At 44.5% G+C, this 25,438-nt stretch overlaps 2 protein-coding genes across 9 annotated transcripts in view; one reads left to right on the top strand and one right to left on the bottom strand.

Annotated features, from left to right (window-relative positions):
- The window catches only part of Lrrc17 (leucine rich repeat containing 17), a 32,083-nt gene extending 8,479 nt beyond the window's left edge, over nucleotides 1–23,604 (bottom strand). The window contains exons 1-2 of the mRNA XM_005080867.4: nucleotides 23,333–23,604; nucleotides 5,660–6,529 (exon numbers count right to left, since the gene is read on the bottom strand). Of these exons, the coding sequence (XP_005080924.1) occupies nucleotides 5,660–6,410 (751 nt within the window). The 5' untranslated portion in view covers nucleotides 6,411–6,529; nucleotides 23,333–23,604. The remainder of the gene's footprint in view (nucleotides 1–5,659; nucleotides 6,530–23,332) is intronic.
- Fbxl13 (F-box and leucine rich repeat protein 13) overlaps nucleotides 1–25,438 on the top strand; it is a 218,299-nt gene that overhangs the window by 96,966 nt on the left and 95,895 nt on the right. For all 8 annotated transcript variants that reach the window (XM_040735203.1, XM_040735202.1, XM_040735204.1 and 5 more), the window contains 3 exons: nucleotides 8,646–8,698; nucleotides 14,641–14,741; nucleotides 23,263–23,392. In XM_040735203.1, the coding sequence (XP_040591137.1) occupies nucleotides 8,646–8,698; nucleotides 14,641–14,741; nucleotides 23,263–23,392 (284 nt within the window). The remainder of the gene's footprint in view (nucleotides 1–8,645; nucleotides 8,699–14,640; nucleotides 14,742–23,262; nucleotides 23,393–25,438) is intronic.

Genomic DNA, 25,438 nt, shown 5'->3' with positions numbered 1-25,438 from the left:
TGTTTCTGCTTCCCTAGAGCTGGGATTCCAGGCATATGCACACACCCCCAACTTTTTAACATGGATGCTGAGGACTGAACTCATGCTTTCCCGGCAAGCACTTTGCTGACGGATCTGTGATTCCATCCTGGTCTTAAATGGGATGGTATTGGAAGTTCATTTCTTAATGTGCCCCTTCAAGTCTTACTTCCTGGAATTTCTTTCCCCTTACTATCTGAGCCCTGATCTAGGTATTCTTAATACAATTAAATGAGGAGAACTGTGTAAGTCCCATTATCTTCATTTTACAGAGGTGAAAATGGGGCCCAAAGGAGTTGGGTCATCTGCCCGTAGTTACGCGGTCACAATTTAAACGTGCTAGCCTGGCACCTAAGCCACTATTGCTCTGTTGTTCTGTGCTAGCCCTCTGTTTCCTGTGTACTGCCCAGCTGCCTAGAGCCCAGCTGAGACATACACAAGGGGAAGGGAAGAAGAGATGATAGGCAGGGTCAGCAAATCAAGTCAAAGCCACTGCCCTCCAAAGCCAGTGTCCTCTAGGGGGCATCGGGTCCTTGTCACCAGAGCCAGCACTTCCTCGGTTCTAGAAAGGCTGTTGACCAGAACTGGCCTACTGAACCTGTATGTACTGGACCGGACTTGAGGAAGATGACAGGAGAACCACAGTAAAACACTGAAAGTGGGTTGGCCACAAATCATTGGGTAGAGAAGATGTTTATAAAATACCCGAAACCCAGCTTAAGCAATGGTTTTGTGGGTTCTAGAAAAAGAGTATGAATTGCAGAATCAGTTGTCAGCAAACTCTTGAATAAAAATAGCATCTGCAAGTAGCAGGAAAAGCAAATCAAGAGTTTTCCTACCACGACCTAGAAACAAACAGGAAAATCGTGTTGGTTGTGGTGATGAGGAAAAGCTTCCCCTTCTTTTGCCTCGAACGTGAATAAGAATTACAAATTTGATGCAAAATGTGTGCCTTTGATAGAGAACAGACAAATACACACTCACTCACGCCAAAGCCATTTCTAGGCCAGGAGCCACATGGCACCCATATCCCACATTTACCACCAAGCAAGACATTTTGAGGTGGGGGGAAGGGGAAGGCTTTGAACTTGCTATGTGACTTGAACAAGGAAGGTTTTGAACAGCCGATCCCTTGCTTCCAACTCTGAGTGCAGAGTTTGCAATTGGGGGCCACATTCTTGATAAACACCTCCAGAGATGCTGTATCTACCGTCAGCTCTTACACCCTCTGCCCCTCTGCCAACAAAACCTCACTATGAAGAGGATATTGAGAAATTTCCTTCACATCATTTTTCCCATTTAGTAGGCTTTTGGTTGTCAGCAAGCACAGGGCTAATTTGAAGACGCAGTAGTAGTTAAAGAGACATACACCAGCTTGTTTATTAGGAATTAAAATGTCTTAATTATTATTGAAATCAGGGGCAACATTGTGGCCCTAATATTGGAAGCACCTGGAGGGAATTTGCCTATATAATTCTTCACATCCCTCCAAGTAAAATTGGCAAATTATTTTGGTAAATTTAGACCTAAAAGTAGTTTTAGAGTTCATAGTTTGTGTTCTTGGAAAATCCAGTCATGTCAGTGTGGCATAAATGTGCCTTTCAACTAATCCCACACCCATTCCCTTTGAAAAGCTGAGTTATGTTGGCAAAGGCCTGCCGCTCAGTGAATAAAGCTATTATATATATTTTGCTGTCAGATGTCTAAGGTGAAAATAGCAATTTTTGAGGTCTACGTGGTTGAATTGGTGCACGTTAGTGCCCTGCGTGGGTCATCCGAGTCACTGCCATTCGGTCGGGAACTGAATCCCTCACTGGATGGAACCACACTAGTTTCCTGGTTGTTCACCATGTGCTGTTCTTGCATAGAGCTCAGGAGGAGGCTTCAATACTGGAAGCCAGCACACAGGAGATGTGTGTAACTTCTTGGTGTCATGAAGGAAGAGATAGTATTGCAGGGTGGCTTACAGCTTGAATGGTAAATTACTACTGCCTCATGATCTCCTAAGGGCAACTTCTCTAAACCCATCTTTGTTGTTTATGACATGACATTGATCATGTCAGTTATGGCAGCACTACTTCAGGGCTGGAGGAATAAGTTACCATGTATTTAACCATAGGCAGCTAGAGAGTGGCTTTTGTTCACAATGCTACATGCTTTAAGTCTCTGGAGATTAAGTATTTTGTGTAACATGTATAGTAGAGTCATCAAAGGCACTGATACACTCCAGCAGGGGCCTAGCAATGAATATTACTGAGAATTTGCTAATTTAGTATTTGTTATATATTTATAAAACAAAACAAAGAAGCTAGATTAAGGTTGTCATATTTGAATTCTAGCCATGATTTTAAGCTGCTATGTATTTCTGTTGTCAAAGTTGCCTAAGTTACTGCTTTGACAAAGCAAAGAAAATCAGCTCAAATATCACCCAGTGCCCAGTGCTGGATGCTAAAAAAAAAAAAAAAAAGGAGTTTAATAGGCTTTTTCTCATAGGAATGAGACTTAAAATAGAAATGTATAATAAAGCAAAAATGAGAAATAAACAATGAATAGAGTTGATAGATTTATGTAAACCACAGTGAAAGGCATTTGTTCTTAATCATGAAAAGAATTAATTAGCCTTTATTTTGTAATGTACAGTTAGAGGCTCTGCCTGGTATTGGGATGGAGGAAGGCCAATCAACGGATACAGGGGTGAAGATGGGTGGGAGGAATTGTTCTGATGTGCGAGGTCATAGCGTAAGTATGGCTGACAACAGCTGGACATCTCAGGTAGCTGGCAGACAGACTATCGAATGCTTCCAGCACAAATGATGCATGTCTAAGGGGACAGATCAGTTACTCTGATTGGATTGCTAAACATCATATACTTTAATTAAAATATCACATTGTATCTCACAAGCACACAGAATTACTACTGCATGGCAATTAAACATTTAATAAATGAAAATATGGGCTCTGAATTTACATAGTCACTAACAATTAAAGGGACGTTGATTGTCCTTTAATGTATGACTCAGTGTTGTGTAAGCTTAATGTTTGACTCAGTGTTATGTAAGTTAAATTTATGTGTCATGAAATGTTATTCATATTGGTTCCCTGCAGTTTTGCAGCAAAGATGATTAATTTGTGGGATATTTTTGGAAGATTATATTTAGGCAACAATAAGTTGCAAAAGGAAAGCAATAAAATATGTTTTATAGCTGATGTTTGCCAAGAGAAATGTTTTATGGGAAAAAGGCAAAATCAGGACTTTGCTCATTGGTGGGGGTTGTAGTGGGAGTGGCCTAAGAATAAGGAGAAGTGAGACAGGGCCTCTCCACACAGCCCTGGAGAGCAGCCTGGCCTCAGACTCACAGAGACAGATCCGCCTGCCTCTGCCTACAGAGTGCCGGGATCAAAGGCGTGCACCACACCCCGTTTAACTCTGACCTCTCATGGTGTGGCGTAGTCTGGTGTCTTACGTGGGTGGTAATTTTCTCAGATAACTGGTGAGCTCAGTTCTACTTAACTCTTCGACACCCACTGCAGCAAGAGCAGAGTCAGCTAAACTTGAGGACAGAACCTCAGTGATACGAGATGTTCCGGCCCAGGGTTCGATCTATAATCTAAGCAGTGCAAAAGAAGGCTCAGAAAAAGGCAGCGCAAAGTCAGCACTCACGCAACGACGCCGAGGATCCTCCAGCCTTGCTGTGGCAAAACCACACCCACCGAGTGTTGGAGACTTCTCCAGTGAGTCCTTGTCGTGGTAGGAGCTTGTTTGCCTGTGGTCAGATTAATTCTGGAAGACTGCAAACACTGACTTGTTAGACCAAGGTTGTTTGTTCTTTTCTTTAACTAGAGACCTTGGCCGACTGACAGCACCTCCTGAACTTCTTGTTCCTCATCTCCAAATGGGGATCCCATTGCCTAAAAGATGACAGCATGTGTGCATGGGCGGGTGCCTGGCACTTGGTAGGTTTTCACTAAGTCAGCACTTTCTCCAAAGCTCGAGGATCCCAGCTTGGCCAGTCCTAGTTATTACCACTGCTCCACCATGACTTCTGCAAGCATACCTCTCTGAGCTCCCAGGCTCAGGCTGATTGGACTAGATGCCAATTCAGAGTCAAGGAAAAAGTGAAAAGGTCTTACCACAGCTTTGCCACAAGTGAACAAATTTACTATTGGATCCAGCTGTCTGATCTCCAACACTAACCAATTCCTGCTTTTAGCCTTCTCGAGAGGGTCTTGTAGGACCTCTTCAATTGTCCTGAACTTTTGCCCACAAACAAACAAAAACAAAAAACAAAACCTCTTAAGATGGATGGAAAACAGTTTTAGCATGCTCAAACTGACTCTAACCCAATGACATCTGGCTGTAACTTAATATTACAAAGAAATTCTTGAAGCATGCCAACAGTGAGGCTTGTTGTCACAGAGACTGGCAGTTCTCGGGTGACTCTTTGGCAGTACCCGCCTGTGCCATTCACATTTCTGAAATCTCCCGTGTTTTCTGAGTTTGTGACTTTGAGTAGATCTTACATGGAACTGTGCAAGGCTGTGTAGGATAGAAGGCCTACCACTGAGTTCCAGACGGTAGGTTACGGTCTAGAAAGTTCCCCAGGCTCATACATCTTAGATTAAGTACTTTAAAATGACTTAATTCTGTCTACTGTGGATAACCTGGGAAGAATTAAGATGTCTAGTTCTATCAGTGTTCATGAAAATCTTGGGACTAGGTAGCTGGAGCACAGAGGCATCATGAGCCTCTGCTGGCCTCCATCTGAGTGCCCACTCCTGGCCTGAGCTGGGAGTGTTTTGCCCTGGATGTTGTCTTCCCACAGATGAATGTATTTTACTTACTAGGTGTAAGTATAGAGGGCACCTGCACTTGTAGCCAAGATGTATTAGGCTCAAAATGAAAGGAATTTCTTACTGTCATAACTTTCCCTGAGCAAAAGGATCAGCTTCCATGACTGGTCCTGCTGTTTTCTTTTTGTAAATATTTATTTAGTTTTTTGTTTGTTTGTTTTTTACCGTGTGTATAACACATTTGGATGGATACCCATGGAGGTCAGAGGCATTGGACTGCCCTAGAGTCAGAGTTATGGGTGGTTGTGCCCCCACCTGATATAGGTGATGGGAATTGAACTTGGGTCCTCTAAAAAAGCAACACTCCCCCCCCCCCCCCCATTTTGAAACAGGGTCTCATGAAGCCCAGGCTGGCCTCCAGCCTTCCAGGTGACAAAGGATGACCTTGAACTTGTTTTCATTTGCTCAGGCTTTGCTTTGCTTGGCAGTGTGAGTTTTTTAAGGAATGTGTGTTTTGAAGTAGTGTCTCATGTAGCCCAGGCTATCCTTAAACTCATTGTGTAGTCAAGGATGATTTTTAACTATGGCTCCTCTGTCCTTACTTCTCAAGTACTGCTGGGATTGCAGGAGTGTGCCGCTCTTCCTAGCTTGTGTGGATCTGGGGGTTGAACTCAGGTATGGGCACACGCTAGCCCCGTGCCTTACCAACTTACATCCTCTTCTCCTGCTCCCTAGTTAGCCTCACAGATCCCACGGTTGGCGGAGAATGCCACCTGACATGCCCCAGGCACCAGGAGAGCAGTGAGACCTTTTCTCCCAGCCTGAAGAAACAGAGAAGGGAGTCACCCACCTTTCCTCCTGCAGTCCAGCGTTTGTATGGGAAACACGTAATTGTGGCACAGCGTGGAGTCGGCCTCCGGCCTGATGACTGGGGGTCTCCCTGAGACTTGGGGCGTGGGGTCCAGTTGCTCCTTTTCCTCTTCATCGCATAATTCTTCAGGCTTTAGCTGCAGCAGTTTCTTATTTTTCAGTGCTGGCGGACTTTCGCACTTGGCATAATTGCCCAAATTCCGGTTCCGTGGGATCTGCAGCATTGAGATGAGTGTTTCTAACTCGCAGGTACAGTGCCAGGGGTTGTCGTAGAGACGCAGGTAGCTCAGGAGAGGGGTGTAAATGAACACCTCCTCTGTCAGCACCTTGATCTGGTTGTGCTGCAGCAAGAGGGTGGTAAGCTTGTTTAAACCAAAGAATGCATCGCTCTCGATTTTAGAGATCTCGTTCTGTTGTAGGTCCAGGCTCTTCAGCCTTTTAAACCTTGCAAACATGTTGTTCTTCAACACACGGATTTTGTTTCTCGCTAAGAGCATGTGCAGCAAGTCTTGAGGCCAGTTGGGTAGCACATATACTAATTTTCTTTCTTGGCAGTCCAGGTATTTCTCGTGGAGGTATGTGTATACATCACAGGGGAGGCCAGGCGCGTAGCGTTTGACTGGGCCTCTCCTGCTGCCACCGGCCCGGCTTCTCAAAGCGCCAGGACGGGCCTTGTGGAGCTCAGCGGCTCTGCAGAAGCAGAGAAGAATCAAGATGGTCACTGTGCGCATCCTGACGTCCAGCTGGCCCCACAGCAGGTGGACCCGGAGTCTTCCTTTGAAATCGAGTTTGGGTAGCTCTAACAAGCACAGGTCAGGGACAGTAAAGCCCAGCTGAGGTGTACAGGTTCCTAGGCGGGAGGAAGAAAGACAAAAAACACACAGTTAAGTGCCATTTTGAGCAATATATGACAGAAACAGCAGATTTATTTTATTTTTTTCTGAGCCTTCTAGTTTAAGTGGGCAAAAAGCGCTGTAGAACTTTCTTCCCCCGTTTACTTGCCTAGTTTAGTCAGCAGACATATGCTTGGCCCTGAGTTTGAATCGAGGCTCTCATTCTGCTAGATTGTACCAACCTCATCTTCGGCATCTGTAAAATGTGGCTTAGGATGTTTCCTGTCCCTGGGCAGATGAAGGGGGCTCAGTGTCTGGCCCGTGGGGAGCGCTCAACTCTTTGGGCCCAGCCTGGTGAACACTCGAATCTATGAGAACTTAAGATGTAAAAGGAAGTTTCTTGTGGACTCTGAGATGTGTAACCCTTTAGCGGGGACCTTCGCGGGCTTCCGTTGCCTTTCTTTTACTCTGCCCTGGCCACCACTGTCAGGTCCCAAAGAAACCCTGGACAAATGACTCACAAATCCAAAGGGATGCTGGCCACTGGCTGCCGGGGCCCTGCTGGATTGCAGGTTCCCTTTCAGAGCCCTGGCTCCTCCTACCCCTGCCTTTCAGAGCCCTGGCTCCTCCTACCCCTGCCTTTCAGAGCCCTGGCTCCTCCTACCCCTGCCTTTCAGAGCCCTGGCTCCTCCTACCCCTGCCTTTAAGAGCCCTGGCTCCTCCTACCCCTGCCTTTCAGAGTCCTGGCTCCTCCTACCCCTGCCTTTCAGAGCCCTGCTTCCTCCTACCGGTGGCTCCTATCCTAGATCTTTGCAGCCCTGAGCATCACTTCTCTCTCCCCAGCCGATCTCTCATGTAACATAGGCCATTTAGGCCGCACCCTCTCTTGGTGCATCCCCGCCTGCATCCTCACCTGCATCCTTACCTGTTATCTGCGTCCTGCGTCCTTACCTGCTTTTTTTACTGCATCTTATCTGCATCTTACCTGTGTCCTTACCTGAATCTCCACCCACAGCTTTACCTGTTTCATGCCTTCATTCTTTCCTGCCCACCTGGAATGCCTCCCCACTGCTTTGGGTCAGGCAGTTCACACAGTCACCATTTGTGTGTGCCCCTCCCCAAGTATCTCTCATGGTACTTACTGTGTTGTCTGTCTGTCTGTGTACCTGTTTCGTTTTCCCTGAGCTATGCAATGTCTGTATTATACAAGAGCTATTTAGTTACATTTATGTAGTTTATTTCAATCATTATGCTTGTTAGCTGTTGGACAGGAAGTATGCTGGCATCTGCAACATGCTTTGAAATGCATAAAAATAATGCAGAATTTAGGACCAACTGAGAGATGGGTGAGTGGACATGTAATAAAACCAGTATAAAATACAGATTGTAATCCAGACAGCAGAGACATAGGTGCTCATGTGTAGTTCTTTCAATTTTTGTATGTGTGTAAAAATGGATGTAATAAAATATTTTAAACTACAACTGAAAGGTGTGTCTGGGGAGACGGCTTACTTAGTGAGGGTGTCAGTAGAGTGTTTACCACACAAACATAAGGACTTGAGTTTGGTTCTCACCACCCTCATAAAAACTGAGTAAGGTGGTGTGTGTCTGTAATTCCAGTCCGGGGAGGGCAGAGGCAGGAAGCTTCTTGGGGCTCCCTGGACACCGAGCCTCACCAGGTACTCTCCAGTTTCACACAGAGATCCAAACAATAACATGAGGAAGCTGATTGTCAACTTTTGCCATTCACATGCATTTGTACATATATTCATATATCACACAGAAGCACACTGAAAAGAATTAAAAACCATGTACCGAAAAATCAAAACACAAACTAGCAAAACAATCAAATTTATTATCCCCAAGTACTTTCAAGCTAAAAGTCCCAAGGATATAGTATTTTTAAAGACAAAATGGTGATTTTTTCTTTCTACATTCTCCCTGTATCCCACAAACAATAATGCATGTGTATATATGCGTTTTTAAAGAAGTCATTTGCACGAGCAGGGAAACCCACATACTTAGAACACATTTCTTGCTGAGGTTTCTATTTAATTTCCAATAAAAATGTTGCAGTGAAGAAATGAAACTTCTGCGGTGTGTTGTTTAGTGACGTCTGCTTGTTTAATCTAGGCCACTGTAAAAACCTGCAGGAGTTGAACGTCTCAGACTGCCAGTCTCTCACGGTGAGTAAGACACATTTCTCTACTGTCGTTTTGCTAGGTCCGAACTTCCACACTGGAGAGCCAGTGGGCACAGCACACACTTTGTGTGCATTTGGGGTTGACTATGGAAAAAGCAAACTATATTAAACACTGGCAAAAACATCTACCCCCTCTGCACAATGTTATCATTAATCTTGTGGCTATTTGCTCAATGTTGGAACCTCTGGCAAATGGAAACTCTTTAATGGTCACATAAAAATCAACTTTGTTTATGTGTCACATTTGTATATGGGACAGGAAGTACTGGGTCCCAGCAAGGTTTATAGGCTTATTTTGGTGGGCTTCATGGCTATTAGTAACCATACCAAAGCAGATGGAGATGAAAATATAACCCCAGGTTCCTAGCCCTGGCCCCTCGTCGTCTTTCTCTCTGCCCCAAATGTGCCCTCCATACTGTGGGCACACAACGCCCTTTCTACAGGCAGGTCTGACAAAATCACTCCATCTTCCATCAACCATTCACTACTGGAGAAACCAAACCCCTTAGCATTGGTGAATCCCGGAGACTCCCTGCAGCTCCATTTCTGTCCCCGCCTCTTCCTGATCCACTCTGTGTGCACAGCCAGTTCCAAAGCATGCCTCTTTCCTTTTCTGAGACAGGCTCTCACTATGTAGACCAGGCTGGCCTCAAGCTCAGAGAGATCCACCAGCCTCTGCCTCTTAGGTGCTGGCACGGGCTCCCACACTGGGTGTGTTCTTGCTTTGCCCTGGCCCTTACCCTTAGGCAGAGTTTGTGGACTGATAAGGTTTAGCATCGCCATCACTTCCTCTGGGCCATCGCTGTCTCTCAGGCCTGCCTCCACAGCTGCTCCTCTGTGTTCCTATCAGAAGTAGCTGCTAACCATAGTACTCTGCCTCCTCCACAAACGTAAGAGACAATAAACTCAGCAAAATGAGTTCATCAGTGGCTGAGAAGACCTAGGTGCCAGCCTTAGCTTAAAGAAAAACATAAGGCTTCAACAACATTTAATATCTAATTCCTCTATATGGCCATGCGTAGTGGGCAATGTGCACAGAACTTGGCATTCCATCTTGTGTTGCTATGTCTGTGCCGTAGTCAACATTAGAAGAGTGAAGGTTACCTACTGAGACAGGATGAGCAGGGGGGAGGACGTAGCGTGTGCCTCACTGACCCTAAGGAGCAGGTCGATGATTCGAAAAGGGAAGAGAAGGGAGTAGGTTCAAATGTGAACAGAAGTGAGCTGGAGGACACTTGGGGGGAAGTGGCCCAAATGGGCAGCTGAGAAACACTGAATATGGAGGCCCAGACTCGAGAGTTAGGGCCATTAATTTCTACTGAAGCCAACCCATTGGGGTGCTGGGGCACAGATATGATTGTAGTGAGCCGTGAAATGGACACGATACAAGAAAGTAAACATGAGTTATAATCTACTCTTTCCAGAAAAACGGCTGAGGGGGTAGGAGGAACAGGGACAGGAAAATGCAAATAGGGGTATAGAAGCCAGCAGAGGCAGTCTCCCCAACCAAAGGAACCAGCGGAGGCAGTCTCCCCAACCCATGGAACCAGCAGAGGAAGTCTCCCCAACCCATGGAACAGGTCTCTGAGGAGACAGAGAACAGAAGGGAGCCTGATTGTGGAATGACCAACACCAGGCAGACGCCAAGGCCCTTTCCACCGGTAACAAGATGCCTTAAGCTGGCTCCTCAGTGTCCCTCCCCCATTGTACGCAGCAATATTGCTTCGTGGTCAGATGTATGCCTGGGTTAACGTTAAGTCACTTTAAGTCCCCACAATGCGGTTTCATGGTCCCCGAACCCATTTTTCCATCTACCTGAATATCACCCCTCTCACCATGACCACAGCCTGGCTACATTTGTTCCTCTTTTGAAACACACTTCATCTCTGCTTTTCCATACACTTTAGAAAAAGTAGCTTTTTAAAAATAGCATTGTAGAGATAAAAACAAACTGATGTTATTATTTACTCAAAGTGAACACTTTAATAATTCATGATATATGCACAGAATTATGGAACCAACTCCAAATAATTTGCAAACATTTTCTTCATCCTTGTGAGAAACCACATGCATTAAACCACTTCTCATTTTATTCTAACTCCTTAGCACCTTGTAATTGCATTCTTCTGGCAGGATTGATTTACTTCTTCTCTGAGGTGGCACTGCGGTCTCAGTCCCTCAGTATTTATACTTTCTACTCTCATATTTATGTTTACATTGTAGATCCCCTTTTCAGAACATGGATCACTTTGAAAAGCCTCGACCCATAGTTTTTTCCATGAAGCTTCCCATTTTTAGAGCAGAACATTTATTTTCCCCAAAGGTGGGAGACATTTTATGAGTAAGTAAAATATCAACATGAAAGTACTAAGACCCTCAGATCACTTCAACTCTTTTCTCCTGATACGGACATGGAGTCTTTAAATTAGCGTCTGGTTCCCACCCACCAGACAGTGCTCTCAGCTAGGTCAGCCGACCTTCCTCACAGTGGCTCATGCGTCAACACAACAAGCTGCTACTTTCTGTTCAGCAGTGTCCCCAAGAAAGCAAGGGACAGACAGACAGGTCGTGGAACCCATAGGAGAAAAAAATTCTTTTTCTCTGGTTGGGCTGTTTCTCTACCAGCAAGTGCCTACAGGCTCCTTGGCCAAGAGAGATGAAGATCTTGGCTAACATGTTCTTCAGATCTCTGACGAGGATTAAAATGGCTGTTTGGAATACTATTCAGCAGAAAAAAAACAATGGAATCCTGAAATTTGCAGGCAAATGGATGGCACTAGAAGAAACCATACTGAGTGAGGTAACCCAGTCACAAAAAGAGAAACATGGTATGCACTCACTCATGGATTTTAGACATCAACCATGGGAGTGCCTGTCTACAATTCCACTGCCAGAGAGGAAGGGAAACAGGAAGGACCCTAAGAGAGATAACATGGTACCCCAGAGAAGGTGGAATGAGGCAAGATCTCCTGAGCAGATTTGGAGCACAGGGTGGGGGAGGGGAAAGGGAAAGAGAGGGAGACAAGAGGAAGTGAGAGGAGGACAGGGAGGAGCAGGAAGGTTGAGTTGGGGGAAGAACAGAGCAGAGCAGGATGACAGATACATAATAGAGGGAGTCATTCTAGGTTGAGGGAGATCTGGCACCAGCGATATTTCCAGAGATCTACAAGGATGACACCAACTGGCAATCTAAGCAATAGTGGGGAGGATACTTTAAATGCCCCTCCCCAATAATGATTTTGATGACTAGAGATACCATCCTAGAAACTCCATCCAGTGACAGACAGAAGCAGAGGCAGACACCCACAGCTAAACACTGAACTGAACTCCTGGAACCCAGTGACAGAGAGGGAGGAGTGATGAGCAAAGGGGTCAAGACTGGGGTGGTGAAACCCACAGAGACAGCCGATGTGACAAGGGGGAGATTTTGGACCCCAGACTGATAGGCCAGCATGGGGCTGATCCAGACCCCCTGAATGTGGGTGTCAATGAGGAGATTCAGGCAATCTATGGGGTTTGGAGGTAGTAAATCAATATTTATCCCTGGCACACAAATGGACTTTAGGGACCCATCCCACAATGATGGATGCTTTCTCAATCTGGACATTTTGAGGAGGGCCTGGGCCCTCTCTGGAACGAAATGACAGACTCTAGAGATCCCCCATGGAGGGCCTCACCCTCCCTGGGGAATGGAGTGGGGATTGGGTGGGGGGCTGGGGAGGCTGGGGGGAGGGAGTGGGCGTGGAGGGGAGGGAGAGGGAGCTGGGACTGACATGGGAAGCAAGCTTGTTTCTAATTTAAATATATAATAAAAAGTGTAAAAAATGGCATTGTTGGGAAATGGATTCATTCTTTCTATGGATATTTTTAGCAACTGCTATGATAAAAACTATCTCATTAGGTGTTAGAAGGAATTTTAATGTTAGTTAATTTTTAGTTCTTGCCTCAGGGAGCATTAGTTCTGCATATGGATACAAAATTGCATTCTTTGAATTTGGCCTTCTAATAGAAAAGCCAACACACAGCCATCTGCATCCAGTTTGCGAACATCAAAGTCTTGTCCAAGTTTGGCATCTATAAAGGGCTAGTAATTTTATCCAGCTCCATCTTACTGTGGTTTTCCCCTTGGAGACATAGGCTGGGAGACAGGCTTACATTTAAAGATGTGGGTAACATTCATTCAAAGATCTTGGCTGTATGTAATCTTCTCTTGTGAAATATATCACACTGAGAATTCTGAGTCCTGCATTGTAGACAAATTCATGAGCCATTCAGCAGTGTGCATGATCAAATGTATTTTATGTGCAGACATTTCCATACTGAGGTTTGCATTCTCTTAAGTACTGAGAATGGGAATTGTCTGAACTTGTTTGGGTGACCAAGCACCTCCAGAAAGGCGAAGACAGAGAAGGGGTTGTTGACTCAGCAGGAGGGAGTCACATCCCCCACTGCCCACAAAGCTCACACCATCCCCCTCATTCTGAGACTTGTAAAGGCAGCTCAGCCAGCTCTCTCCCCTGTCCTTGTCAGGTGGCTAAGCCAACTCTCTCCCCATCTTGTTCTATCTCACTTACATCCCCACCAAAGTGTTTTACCAAGCACAAGGTCTCTGTGAGCCCCGACTGGCACTTAGCATTTTAAAGACAAGTTTGCACATGCTAAAGTGTGGTGCTGCATATGATGGTGACTGCCTCTGATTGTTGAGGGAAACTTGTACAATATTTACTGTATTTGTCTACACACATCTGAATCCTACACTTGCCTCAGGCTTCCTAGTGCTGGGAATATAGGTATACACCATTATGCCTGACAGTAACTATATTTTCTATATTTTTATATGCAAAGTAGCTCATTGCAGTCAAAGCTTGACACTCATCTGGTTTTCTTCAACTTCAGTTCAAGACCAGCATTGTCTCAGGTCAGCCATAGCTTTCACTCACTTCAGCTTAATTCCCTCTCTCCAACCCCAGTCACAACACTGGATCTTGTGCCTTCAGTACACCTTGTGCATTGTCTATATTTTATGTCGTAGTTAGGGTGTCTGTTATCATGAAAAGATACCATAAGCACACCATGACACCACAACAACTCTTACAAAGGGAAACATTTAACTGGGGTGGCTTATAGTTTCAGAGGGTTAGTACATCATCATCACGGTGGGACATGGCAGCATGCAGGTAGACACGGTGCTGGAGAAGGAGCTGAGAGTGCTACATCTTGACCTACAGGCAACAGGAAGTGAACTGTGTCACTGGGTATAGCTTGAGCATAGGAGACTTCAAGGCCCACCCCCACAGTGACACTTCCTCTAACAAGGCCACACCTACTCCAATAAAGCCACACCTCCTAATAGTGCCACTCCCTATGGGGACCATTTTCATTCAAGCAACCACATTTTACTTTTCAAATATATAAACTGAGAGCATCTCAGAGTTATCATAAATTTGGTGAACATTTATTTAGTGTTTTAAATGTACCATTCCCAGAACTACAGAAATTTAGTCCACACAGACAGATGACATGCCTGGGTTAAACATAGCCTTGCTTTTAATGAAGTCCAGTTGCTGAGAGAGTTCACCACTCCAATCTTTCAGAATAACAGGCTAGTTATAATAGAATAACAGTGACCACATTTCTGGGCTGTCACACTGTCGAATACTGGAATTTGCAAAGGTTGACCTTTTAATAAAACATCTTTGTGATGTAGTGAAATTTTATTTCTAAAGAAAGGGGAAAGGAGGGAGCAATGAGGCTTCAAACAACATGACTAGTTTCTACTTTTTAGTTGAAGTAGTATCAAAGAATATGAAGGACCAAGTTATGCATGAATATTTTCCTGGGACAGGTTTACAGATGAGAGATAATGGAACAATTGAGAGGCCTCTGAGGGTTTGATACGATTTTCCCTTTTCTTTGGTTATGCAGGATGAATCAATGAGACACATCTCCGAAGGCTGTCCCGGGGTCTTGTATCTCAATCTGTCCAACACGACTATCACCAACAGGACTATGCGGCTCCTGCCCAGGTATGCCGTGTCTGTTTGTTAGCCTGAGGTAGGGTCTCAGATGTACTTCAGGATGGCCTTGGACTCATTCTTCTCCATCCTCTGACTAATGCTACTTGTATTATTTGTATCACATTGACACACTGAAAATGTTGTGTTCTCCTAGGCTTCGATTTGTTCTAGTTGACCTCAAAGACAATCCCCCCTCGTCAGCACCAAACCACGGCAGCGCGATAAGGGGCAGCTTCTTTCCCATTCCCGAGCTGGCATCTCTCCTCTCCTCCTTGGCAGGTGCAGCTGACCACTGGCTTCTGTCTCGACAGTGTTTTTGTTACTCTGAGGCACTGTACCCAGTAGCTTGAGATAGACCTTCCTGTCTCTTTCTGCTCTCCTTCCTGGGCATTGAGCTTGCCCCAACCTCCTTTCCAGTGTCTGAGACCTTTCTCTAACAGAGCTCCCACAGGCCTCCTCCCCAGACTGCTGTCCAGGTCCCAGGTCCCCTGTGTCCCACTGAGAGGCCACCACTTCCACACTGCTGAGTTTTGACTGTCTATCAGCTTTGATGTCCCTGGAGTGTGGCGGCTGCTATCCCTTAGCCAGCACATGTCTGGTGAAGGTACAGAAAAGCACAACATGTAGCAGAATCGTCAACCTCACCAAATGTTTTCTTACTCAGTTATTCTGTGCTTACCGTGGATATACTAACCAGGCACTGTGTCTGGTCTTTGGGAGATGTTCAAATGTGACGTTGGGGACAGTCCTCAAACCATTGGGAAAGACTGAGTGCTTCTTGAGACTAACTTTTTGATCTCCTTTGAAAATTAACAATGAGACATTTGGAAAAGCTTAAACAAATCCTGGGTGACGATTTTCTTCATGTTCCAACTCTAACAGTTATCTGCAAACGGGCAAACCTCAGGAAAGTGGCACGGCACTTCCGGGTTTGTCAGTTCTGCAAAACCTTTCTTTCAGAGTTCCTCAGGCACCTCAGAACATAAGGAATCTTCACCTAGCCAGGCAGTTAGTAATCATTCACTTTTTATTCCTTTTTTTTTAAAACTCAGGCATATAATCCATTTAGAATTTATTTCAGTGACAAAAGAAGCAGTGGCCCAAACTTGTGGTCAACTGTTCCCAGCGTGGTTCAAAGCTGGTTCTGCGTGGCTCACCGGCTGTGGTTTTACATTCTCCATTTGTAATAGCTGACCATCCAACATCATCTATTGACCTAGTTCTGTGTGGTTCTTTCTTATATAGTTAAAATTTAGACAGGCATAAGTGCTTAAACACATTCATTATTAGTGCCCCTACATATAGCTGTGCCCACATCTCTGGGGTGTTCACAGCCATTGTGCCTGCTCCTCTTTGGGTGACTAGTCCCCAGCAGCTGGGAAGGGCTGTTGGGAGTGTTTCACACCATGGAAAATGGCAAACATGACAAGAAAAAAGACTTGAATTGTTACTTTGACAATTGTTTAGACTGACACTGACAGAAAAGGCAATTTATAAAGAAGATTAAACTTAAAAGTTTGTCTTGCCTGTAGCCAGCAAATAGCATAAAAATTGAGGTAGTATTTTTTCTTTCAATCCTGTAAGATGATCTGATTCAGCAACCAAAGCCCTCTTGCTATTGCCAGTTCGTACATTCTGGCCCCATGTCTCGGTTGCCTAACTCTTTTCTGTAATGTAGCAGATGTAAAGTTTGAGAAAAATGAGTATAATGTAACTCATAGAACTATACTCATGCTTCAACAGCAGTGATCAGTTGGTGGGCTACCTCTGTAAGTATTTGGCAAAAATCAATGAAAGTATCCTATGAGAACCAATTGGCTACATGAAACTGACTATAACTGATACTGTGTAGTCTATTATTATTTATGTATCACATGGTACCTAGCCTTTGTAGTAAGATAAAAACATTTTACTGTACATATTTGCACATGATTTTGGAGAACAGTTAGATATTTATCACTATTTTAGCACTTAAAGATAAAATAATGATTTATCTATAATCATCCTCTTAGGAATAGAGGTTTTTTTTTTACATTTTTCAAAGTTCATAAATCAAATAAAAATTTTGTTTTGGTCAGAAAAATATTTTAAGTTATTCATAGATGTCTTTTTCGTTGTCATCCTTAGTATCAGCCTTTTGGACTGTTTTCTATCTTTATTTATTAAATGATCCTTTCTGCATTGAAATATGAGATCAAGTATCTTCTTAAAGTTTTCTTTTCAAAATGACACAAACAGAGCTAAGTAATTATTTCTAAATAAGAATTTGGAAAAAGTGCATCAGACTTGTTAAATATTATTTCCACTTTTCAAATAAGTAGCCTATATTTTACTTCCCACTTGACTCAATACTTGGAGAAGAATTCTTTGTTTAAACTGGTTGGCGCTTCAATGTTTAAACTTCTGTCTTTAATTGTGGAAGAAGTATGGGCTGAATTATTTCTGCTCTTTGGAATTCAGATTTCTTCAAGGACTAGTTTGTAATTAGTTTCAGCATACCCATGAATGTTTAAAGTGAAGATAATTTGTTTAAGAGTACAAACTTCTGTGTATAAGTGTGTGTTTATACATAAATTTTCTTGACATGTCATAATGTAGCAGTGATGTTAGTCACTGACTATAACTAAGCTCACAGTTTATTTATTTTATGCATTAAGATAAAGTATCATGCTTTATCACAGATTACAGCATTTTCCCCACATGAAATGATATTCATTTTCCTGGTTAATGTTTTTCCGTGATTTGTGTTGATTTTTGAGACAGGCTCTCACTGATTGGACTAGGCTGCCCTCAAATTTGCAATTCTCCTCCTCAGTCTTCTGAGTGTTGTGATGACAGGCTCACTACCATACTGAGCTGAATCTGCTGTTAGCATTCTATCTTTGTTTAGGCTTTTTGTGGAATAGCTTTATGAATCCCCATCTCTGAAATATTCGTTTTACCAGTTTTTAGTTATGTTTTATGTGTAGCATGTAGCTAGTTTTTATTTTATTTTTATTTTTTGAAAACAGGGTTTCTCTGTGTAGCCCTGGCTATCCTAAACACACACTGTAGACCAGGTTAGCCTTGAACTCAGATTCACCTGCATCTGCCTCCCTAGTGCTGGAATTAAAGGCATGAGCTTCTTTTTTTTTTGGTTTTACGAGACAGGGTTTCTCTGTATTGTTTTGGAGGCTGTCGGTCCAGCCCAGCCTCGAACTCACAGAGATCTGCCTGCCTCTGCCTCCCGAGTGCTGGGATTAAAGGCGTGGGCCACCACTGCCAGGCGAGCTTCTATTTTTAAATAAGCTTATCCCGTTGAAGAGGAAAGGTCAAAAAGTTAACCTTTACTTTTTAAAGATTATAAAATACAAGGTTTATATGTTAAAATCTGAATTTGCAAAGTAGATGATTTGAAACTAGATCGAATCACCTTAGAAACTGCTGTTTTGTTTTCTTCACTTTCTTTCATCTTTCCTCCTTTTTAGACAGGTCTTGCTATGTAGCCTAGGGTGGCTTGGAACCCACTACGTAGTTCAGGCTGGGTTGAACCTGTGGCCATCTACCTGTCTCAGGAATTACAGATGTGAGCTACCACAGCTGACTGCCTCCTCTGCTTTTAAACTTAAAAGATTCTTGGTAGCAATGTGTTAAGCTACTCCTTCCCCTTTAGGTGATTTAGTATATATTAAATATATTAATATATAGAATATGCTAGTGTGACTATGAGGCAAATGCCGTTTCCAGGACAACGATACAAAAGTTGAGTTCCACGTAAGAATTTTGTTTTGGTTGTGATTTCTGCTTCTTTCCTCTCAGTGAGCATTCAGAACAAAGTTCCCTTGTTGCTGATGACTTTTGTCATACAAAGAACCACGCACTGACTTATCAGTGATAAAACGCAGTTCGCAGCGATGCCTGTTGGTGTTGTGTTTCCCGCTGTGTCTTTAAACTGTGGACACTGGGACAGTTGTTGCTGCTTCTCACTCCTCTGCGTTTCCCTTAGTGTTCTTCCAGAAGAAGTCAGCTGCCAGAAGTAAAAACATGCTGGCTGCCTTTAATAGCAGCATTGATTTGTTTTATTTGAGTGTTTTTCTCACTTTGGAGACTTAGATTTCTAGAGTTAAAGATGTGGACTGCCCACAGCTCTTTCTCATTATTCGTTTGTGGGTTTTTGGAGGGGTGGGGAGGGAGTTGTGCCGCATGTGCCTGAGGAGGTTAGGGTGACACTTCAGCCTAGAGCTGTCTGTGGTCATCAGGCTTTGCTGGAGGAACACCTTTACCTGCCGAGGCGTCTCGCAGGCCCATCCTTTATTCTAGGAACATCTCTGCCCGGCACTATTTTCTGGCTTTAATCCTTCCCAGTTATGTCCGTTCCTAGCTATGGCAGGCTCTGTGGTGCTGTGCACAGCACCCTGCCCATTCTGCCTCCTGTCTCCCTTCCTCTGTCTGTGCTGACTCATGCCACGGGCAGAGTCACCCTGGAGAATCATGCCTTGTCTAGACCATTCCCGCTGTCCCTGGCATTTTCTAGTTGAACATACCTGTGTGCGCTGTGCAAGAGAAGCCCTGCACCCTGGCCATCTTGTTCTTCATGCTTCTCTTCCTTGCAGAGGGGACACACTTCCCTTCCTACCTAATTCTCAGCTCTGGGCATGGCATCCCAGAAGACCAGCGAGTTCTCCTTTCCCCGCACCCCAGGGCGAGGTCTCACTTACTTACCCTTCTGGAGCACATGTGGGAATAAAACTAGTATGATTTTTGAGAAGACATGTGTGTCTTGTTGTGATTTCTCAGGCTGATCTTCAACTTTGCGTGCGTGTGTGTGTGTGTGTGTGTGTGTGTGTGTGTGTGTGCACATGAACGTACATATAGGCCTAAGCATGTGAGTGCAGGTGCCCTCAGTGGCTAGAGGTGTCTGATCTCCTGGAGCTGGAGTTACAGATGCTCACGAGCCTGACACAGGTGCTGGGAACTGATCTCCAGCTCTCTGCAAGAGCAGCACGTGTTCTTAACCACTGACCCATCTCTGCAGCCCCTGTTAAAGGGTTTTGATGGTATGAAATCCTCTCTGCTTTCACTACACTGTAACTGAATACAGGGGATACAGGAGATGGCTCGGTGAGCAGACACTGCCCTCCAGGCCACCCGAGTTCAGTCCCTGGGACCAACAAGGTAGGAAGAAAGAACCAGTTCCTAAAAGCTGTGATCTGACCTCCACCTGAGTGCTGACGCGCACGCGCGCGCACACACACACACACACACACACACACACACACACACGCATGCGATAAAAACTAAAAGATCTATAGACTTTATAGACTACCAAAACTGTTATAAAAATAGTCAAGTAAATTCCTTAATTCTCATTTTTGGTGTTCACTGATCGTATGGATTTAAGGAAGTAGAATGATAGGTTCAGGTAAGAAAGAGACCTCATGTGACATCCTCCAAATCCTTGTCAGATGAGCATGTTGTGGAGTAATCTTTTTGTACACTGCAATTATGTGTCACTCGGATTGGTTTAATAAAAAGAGCTGGCTAAAAACAAGCCCAAGCTATTGGCCAAACTTTCACAATTAATAATGTCCTGAGTAGTGATTTGAGAGCTGGATGGTTCCACAGAGAAAGGTTCACTACAGACCATCGAGTCCTTTAAATGAAAAAAGATGGCACAAACTTCATAGAAATACGAAGATGTTGGCCTGGGACACTAGTTTAGTTCATAAAGTGCTTGCTCTGCAAGCTTGACACCTGAGTTTGATTTGCTAGAAACTATGTACAAAAGATCCTTGAGTTTTCAATCCCAGCACTAGGGAGTCAGAGAGAGACAGAGTCCCCGGGAATGCTGCCTAGTTGGCTAGCATGCTTGGCATTAAGAGACCCTGCCTCAGAACACAAGGTTGCCATCTTCTTAGGAATAACAGTTGTTGTCCTTTGGTATGTGCAAGTGAGTACACACACACACAATGACACACACAGGCATGCATGCACACAAATACTGACATGCACACACAGGCATGCATGCACACACACACAAACATTAACACACACACACACAATGACACACACAGGCATGCACGCACACACACAAACTAGGACACACACAGGAATACACACACACAAACATTAACAGACACACACACAATTACACACACAGGAATGCACGCACACACACAAATACTGACATGCACACGCAGGCATGCATGCACACACACAAACATTAACACACACACAATTACACACACAGGCATGCACGCACACACACAAACTAGGACACACACAGGCATGCACGCACACACGCACAATGACATACACAGGAATATACACACACAAATACTGACATGCACACGCAGGCATGCATGCACACACACAAACATTAACACACACACACAGTGACACATGCAGGCATGCATGCACACACACACAAACTAAGACACACTCACACACATGCATGCATATACACATGGGCAGTAAATTCAAACAGCAGTATATTTCTTTGAAGTGTAGCAGTAACAAGGCACAGATTCTCAAAGTCTACTGTGCTCCTTTGTTTTCAATGATCAAAATACCATTTCTGTTAACACTATTAGATCTGCGATACCCCTCCTGATAACACCATTAGATCTGCGATACCCCTTCTGATAACACCATTAGATCTGCGATACCCCTCCTGATAACACCATTAGATCTGCGATACCCCTTCTGATAACACCATTAGATCTGCGATAGCCCTCCTGATAACACCATTAGATCTGCGATAGCCCTCCTGATAACACCATTAGATCTGCGATAGCCCTCCTGATAACACCATTAGATCTGCGATAGCCCTCCTGATAACACCATTAGATCTGCGATAGCCCTCCTGATAACACCATTAGATCTGCGATAGCCCTCCTGATAACACCATTAGATCTGCGATAGCCCTCCTGATAACACCATTAGATCTGAATACTCATTTAATTTTTTCACACTTCTCAAAGGCAAGAGCAGATGGGATCAAATTCATATGACCCTCAGGTAAGAAAACTGAGGGTCAGGAAAGCTGTAAGTCCTGTCATTTGCTAAGGGGTTTCAAAGGGGCACTCATCTTTACTTAGCAGCCAGGAAAGCAATCTGCCACAGGATCGGGAAGTTGTAGTAAGCATCAAGGCTACAATTCTAACTCAGTTTGGTCCGAGTCCAAATTCTGGTCTATTTTCCATGGTGGTGTACTGTCCATTTCACAGTTCCTGACCCCACATTAGAGAGTTGTTACAACTGAAATCTCAAGCTCCACTCAAGAAGAGAAAGAGAAAGCATTTCTCAGCCCACTGTGGGGATGGGGAGGGGCGTGTCTTTGGATGTTACAGAGCTCTCTCTTTCCAGGTTCAGCCCACTGCCACTGTCGTCCAAAGGCTTCCCTGGCTCTTCTGTGGAACCCCTGCACACAGTCATTCCCAGAGGGGACCGTGTGTTCTCAATCAGAATTCACCACAGAACAGAACCATTAACTCATATAGACTTGGTTTTCAAGTTTAGGGCTAAGTCTAACCTATGCTCAGTGTTTGCATATCTTATTTTCCATTTATGTGAAGACAAATTTGATTTTCAAGCTTTAAAAGAGGCAAGGGGGCATCCCCCTGCTTCTTCTAGCATCCTCATTTGCTGCTGAGCTGTGGCACATTCCAAACCAAGAGCATATTGGTAATTGTACCAGCAGGCAATAACAGTCCTCACACTGTTAGAGTGACATGCTTTGGAGAACTTGGAGTGTCCTCAAAACACCGCTCCTTACTTGCCAGAACAGACCCATCCTAAGTTCCTCCTTTGTCTTCCGGAAGCTCTCATTTTGGTCATTGTGGTAATGGCATATTTCCTCTGTTTGAACTCCAGTGAGATTGACAGCCTCCTGTGTAATTTTTATTCTTCTCAAGTGTTGTCAACTTAGCTACTCACTGTTCTTAATCCATGTTTAAGCCCTGCACTGGTTATCAGTCTTAATTATTTTTCATTATCATAAAGAAACCATTACTCACAGAATTGTGCATGTTGAAATCTCTGCTTTTGAAATAATTTTCTTATCAGACCCATTTTAAGAGACTGCCATGTTAGGTTTGTCTTCTCCTATCCCAAATCTTCACCAGGATGGAAGAGTTAATTTTCATTATATGTTTATAAAAGGTTTATCTTTCTCCACATTTTGTATGTTAGTTTGGCAAAGGTAAGAGCTAAAAACCAGAAAGCAAACTCTAACTTGGGTTTCAGCAACAAACTACCAGATAATATGCATGCAAGGCTCCTCCTACTCCCAGACAGTCTGACCCCATCAAGTTTCTTAAAAACCTAGCCAGATATTCTTTCTTTTCCTTCGGAACCTCGTGCTGTCTGTCTGCTCCAGTCCTAAAATCCCCTTGACTTAATAGGAAGGGAGGCAGCCACTGCTAAAGTGCTGACCTTCTGCGAGGCGAGGGCGGGATGAGCGCAGCTTTGTCACCACGGCTGGCTCGGGAAAGAAGCGAGAAAAGCTCAAGCTTGCCTTTCCTTCTCCCTTGTCGCCCCGTCGCTCCAGGTACTTCCACAATTTACAGAATCTCAGCCTGGCTTACTGCCGAAAGTTCACGGACAAAGGCTTACAGTACCTGAACTTGGGGAACGGATGCCACAAGCTCATCTATCTGGACCTTTCGGGCTGCACCCAGGTTTGCCTCTCGGTCTCTCAGTCTTCTCTATCTTGCAGCGGGCGGGCACGTCCTCCCGAGAGCCAGCTGCATCCAGCCCTCATAATGCACCAATGCTGCGCATAGAGCGCCCCACGCTCTGCTGAGGTTTTAAATTACATGGCCACAGCTGCCTAAATTTTCTCCAGGATTGCTACTATAGGCGCCTGGCTTCTGTCCACAGGCGTGTCACATCAACAAACAGGCAGAGCTCATTGGATGATGAAACAGACCACTTCTGAGCACAGCGAGAGGGCAGAGTCCAGATTCCAAAACTTTATAGAGCTACTAAGATACAAACAAATGGGGTGGGGTACGTAGGAGATTCCCGGGGAGCCACTTAGGGCCCCATGGGCTTTTCTGGGGGTAAAATGCTACAAGCAAGAAATGTGAGAAGGGAAAGCCCCACCACAACGACTGTACGTGTTTAAAACTGCACTGCACACATGTGCTAAATACCATGAAGATTCAAGGTCTGCGTGGGAAAATGCTTTAAGGAACCGGGATTAGGGAAGTTGGGCAGGAAGCCAGGTAAAGCTGCCGAGGACTGGGCGTGGCCTGCAGAAGCGTTGACTGCCTCATCCACAGCTCCTTCTGCCGTCGATAGTTTCCATAGACTCTAGCTACACTCCTTATAACTGGTTGTCTTCCACGTCTCTGTGTGTGTTTAGATAGTGATGTCCTACTATGTTCTTTGCAATACAGCATGGGTGAGAGCTAGCTAAAATGAATCACAACCGGCTGTAGTTGTCACTTATTGACCTGCGTTGTATTAGGTTAGACTCACCACTCATGCAATGGACTGCTTGCGTGGGTTCTGTGCCCACTTCCCAAGGTTGCAGGTGGTTGACTAAATTGGCTGGTATCACCTGTCTGATGCAGGCCTGTGGTGCTGGTCAAGTGAGAAACACCTGGACAGGGGGCTGCGGGGCAGCGAATGCATAGAATTCTCACGCAGACACACTGCTGCCTGAGCGTGCTTTCCTAGTGTTCTAGATGGGGAAGGGAGGGGTGAGCCTCGGCTAAGGTTGGAAGTGTAGATACCGTCTTGAAACTGGCCTGTGATGTGTGTCAGCCCTGACCAGGCCTTAAGGTGGAGTCACCCTTGTCTTCCTCAGTTTGCCTAAACTTCAGGTAGCTTCTTGACCTCTGAAGTCTCGTTTTTTAGAGTGCTTATTCAGAAAACCTGCAACTGTTGGAATTGCTCATTCTTCCTCTTCCTCCTTTGAGGCAAAAAGCTTTAAAAAGAAGTCTTTGATAGCTTTACAACCTAGGAATGTCTTCCTCCAGGATCTGGGAGCTGTCCCTTTGACATAATCACATCAAAGCAGATAGTGTCCCATCTCCCAGTTTCTGAGGGAGGGTAGAACCCTAACTTAGATGAGTACCAAATAGGAAACACAGACACTCCTATCTCAGAGAAAAGTATTTCCAAATACAGAGATAACTTCATGTGCTTGACAAATTCCATCCCAAACTCTCCTGATTATAAATCCTCTAGGACTTTTCTAGCTGCTCACTCTGGATCTTAACCACCACAATGGGCCGTATCCCCTCATTCTTCTTAATTTCCATGTGGGTGTTCATTGTAATCACAACACACAATAACGTACACACACTCATGCACACACACATGCTCATCTATACACAATTATGTGCATACACATTCATACACACACTCATGCACACACACACACTCACACATACACAGTCATACACACATGCTCATCAGTACACAATCATGTGCATACACATTCATGCACAGACTCATGCACACACACACTCATCTATATACAGTCACACACATACACATTCATACACACACTCATGCACACACATACTCATCTATACACAGTTATGCACATACACATTCATACACACACTCATGCAATACACATTCATGCACACGCTCATGCACACACACACTCATCTATACACAGCTATGCTCATACACGCTCATACACACACTCATGCACACATCCTCCTGAACACACTCGTGTGCATACTCGTGCATCACATTCATGCACA

Source organism: Mesocricetus auratus, unplaced genomic scaffold (assembly GCF_017639785.1).
Source record: "Mesocricetus auratus isolate SY011 unplaced genomic scaffold, BCM_Maur_2.0 Super-Scaffold_100043, whole genome shotgun sequence".
NCBI classification, from domain to species: Eukaryota; Metazoa; Chordata; class Mammalia; order Rodentia; family Cricetidae; genus Mesocricetus; species Mesocricetus auratus.
This window is presented reverse-complemented; position numbering and strand designations above follow the sequence as displayed.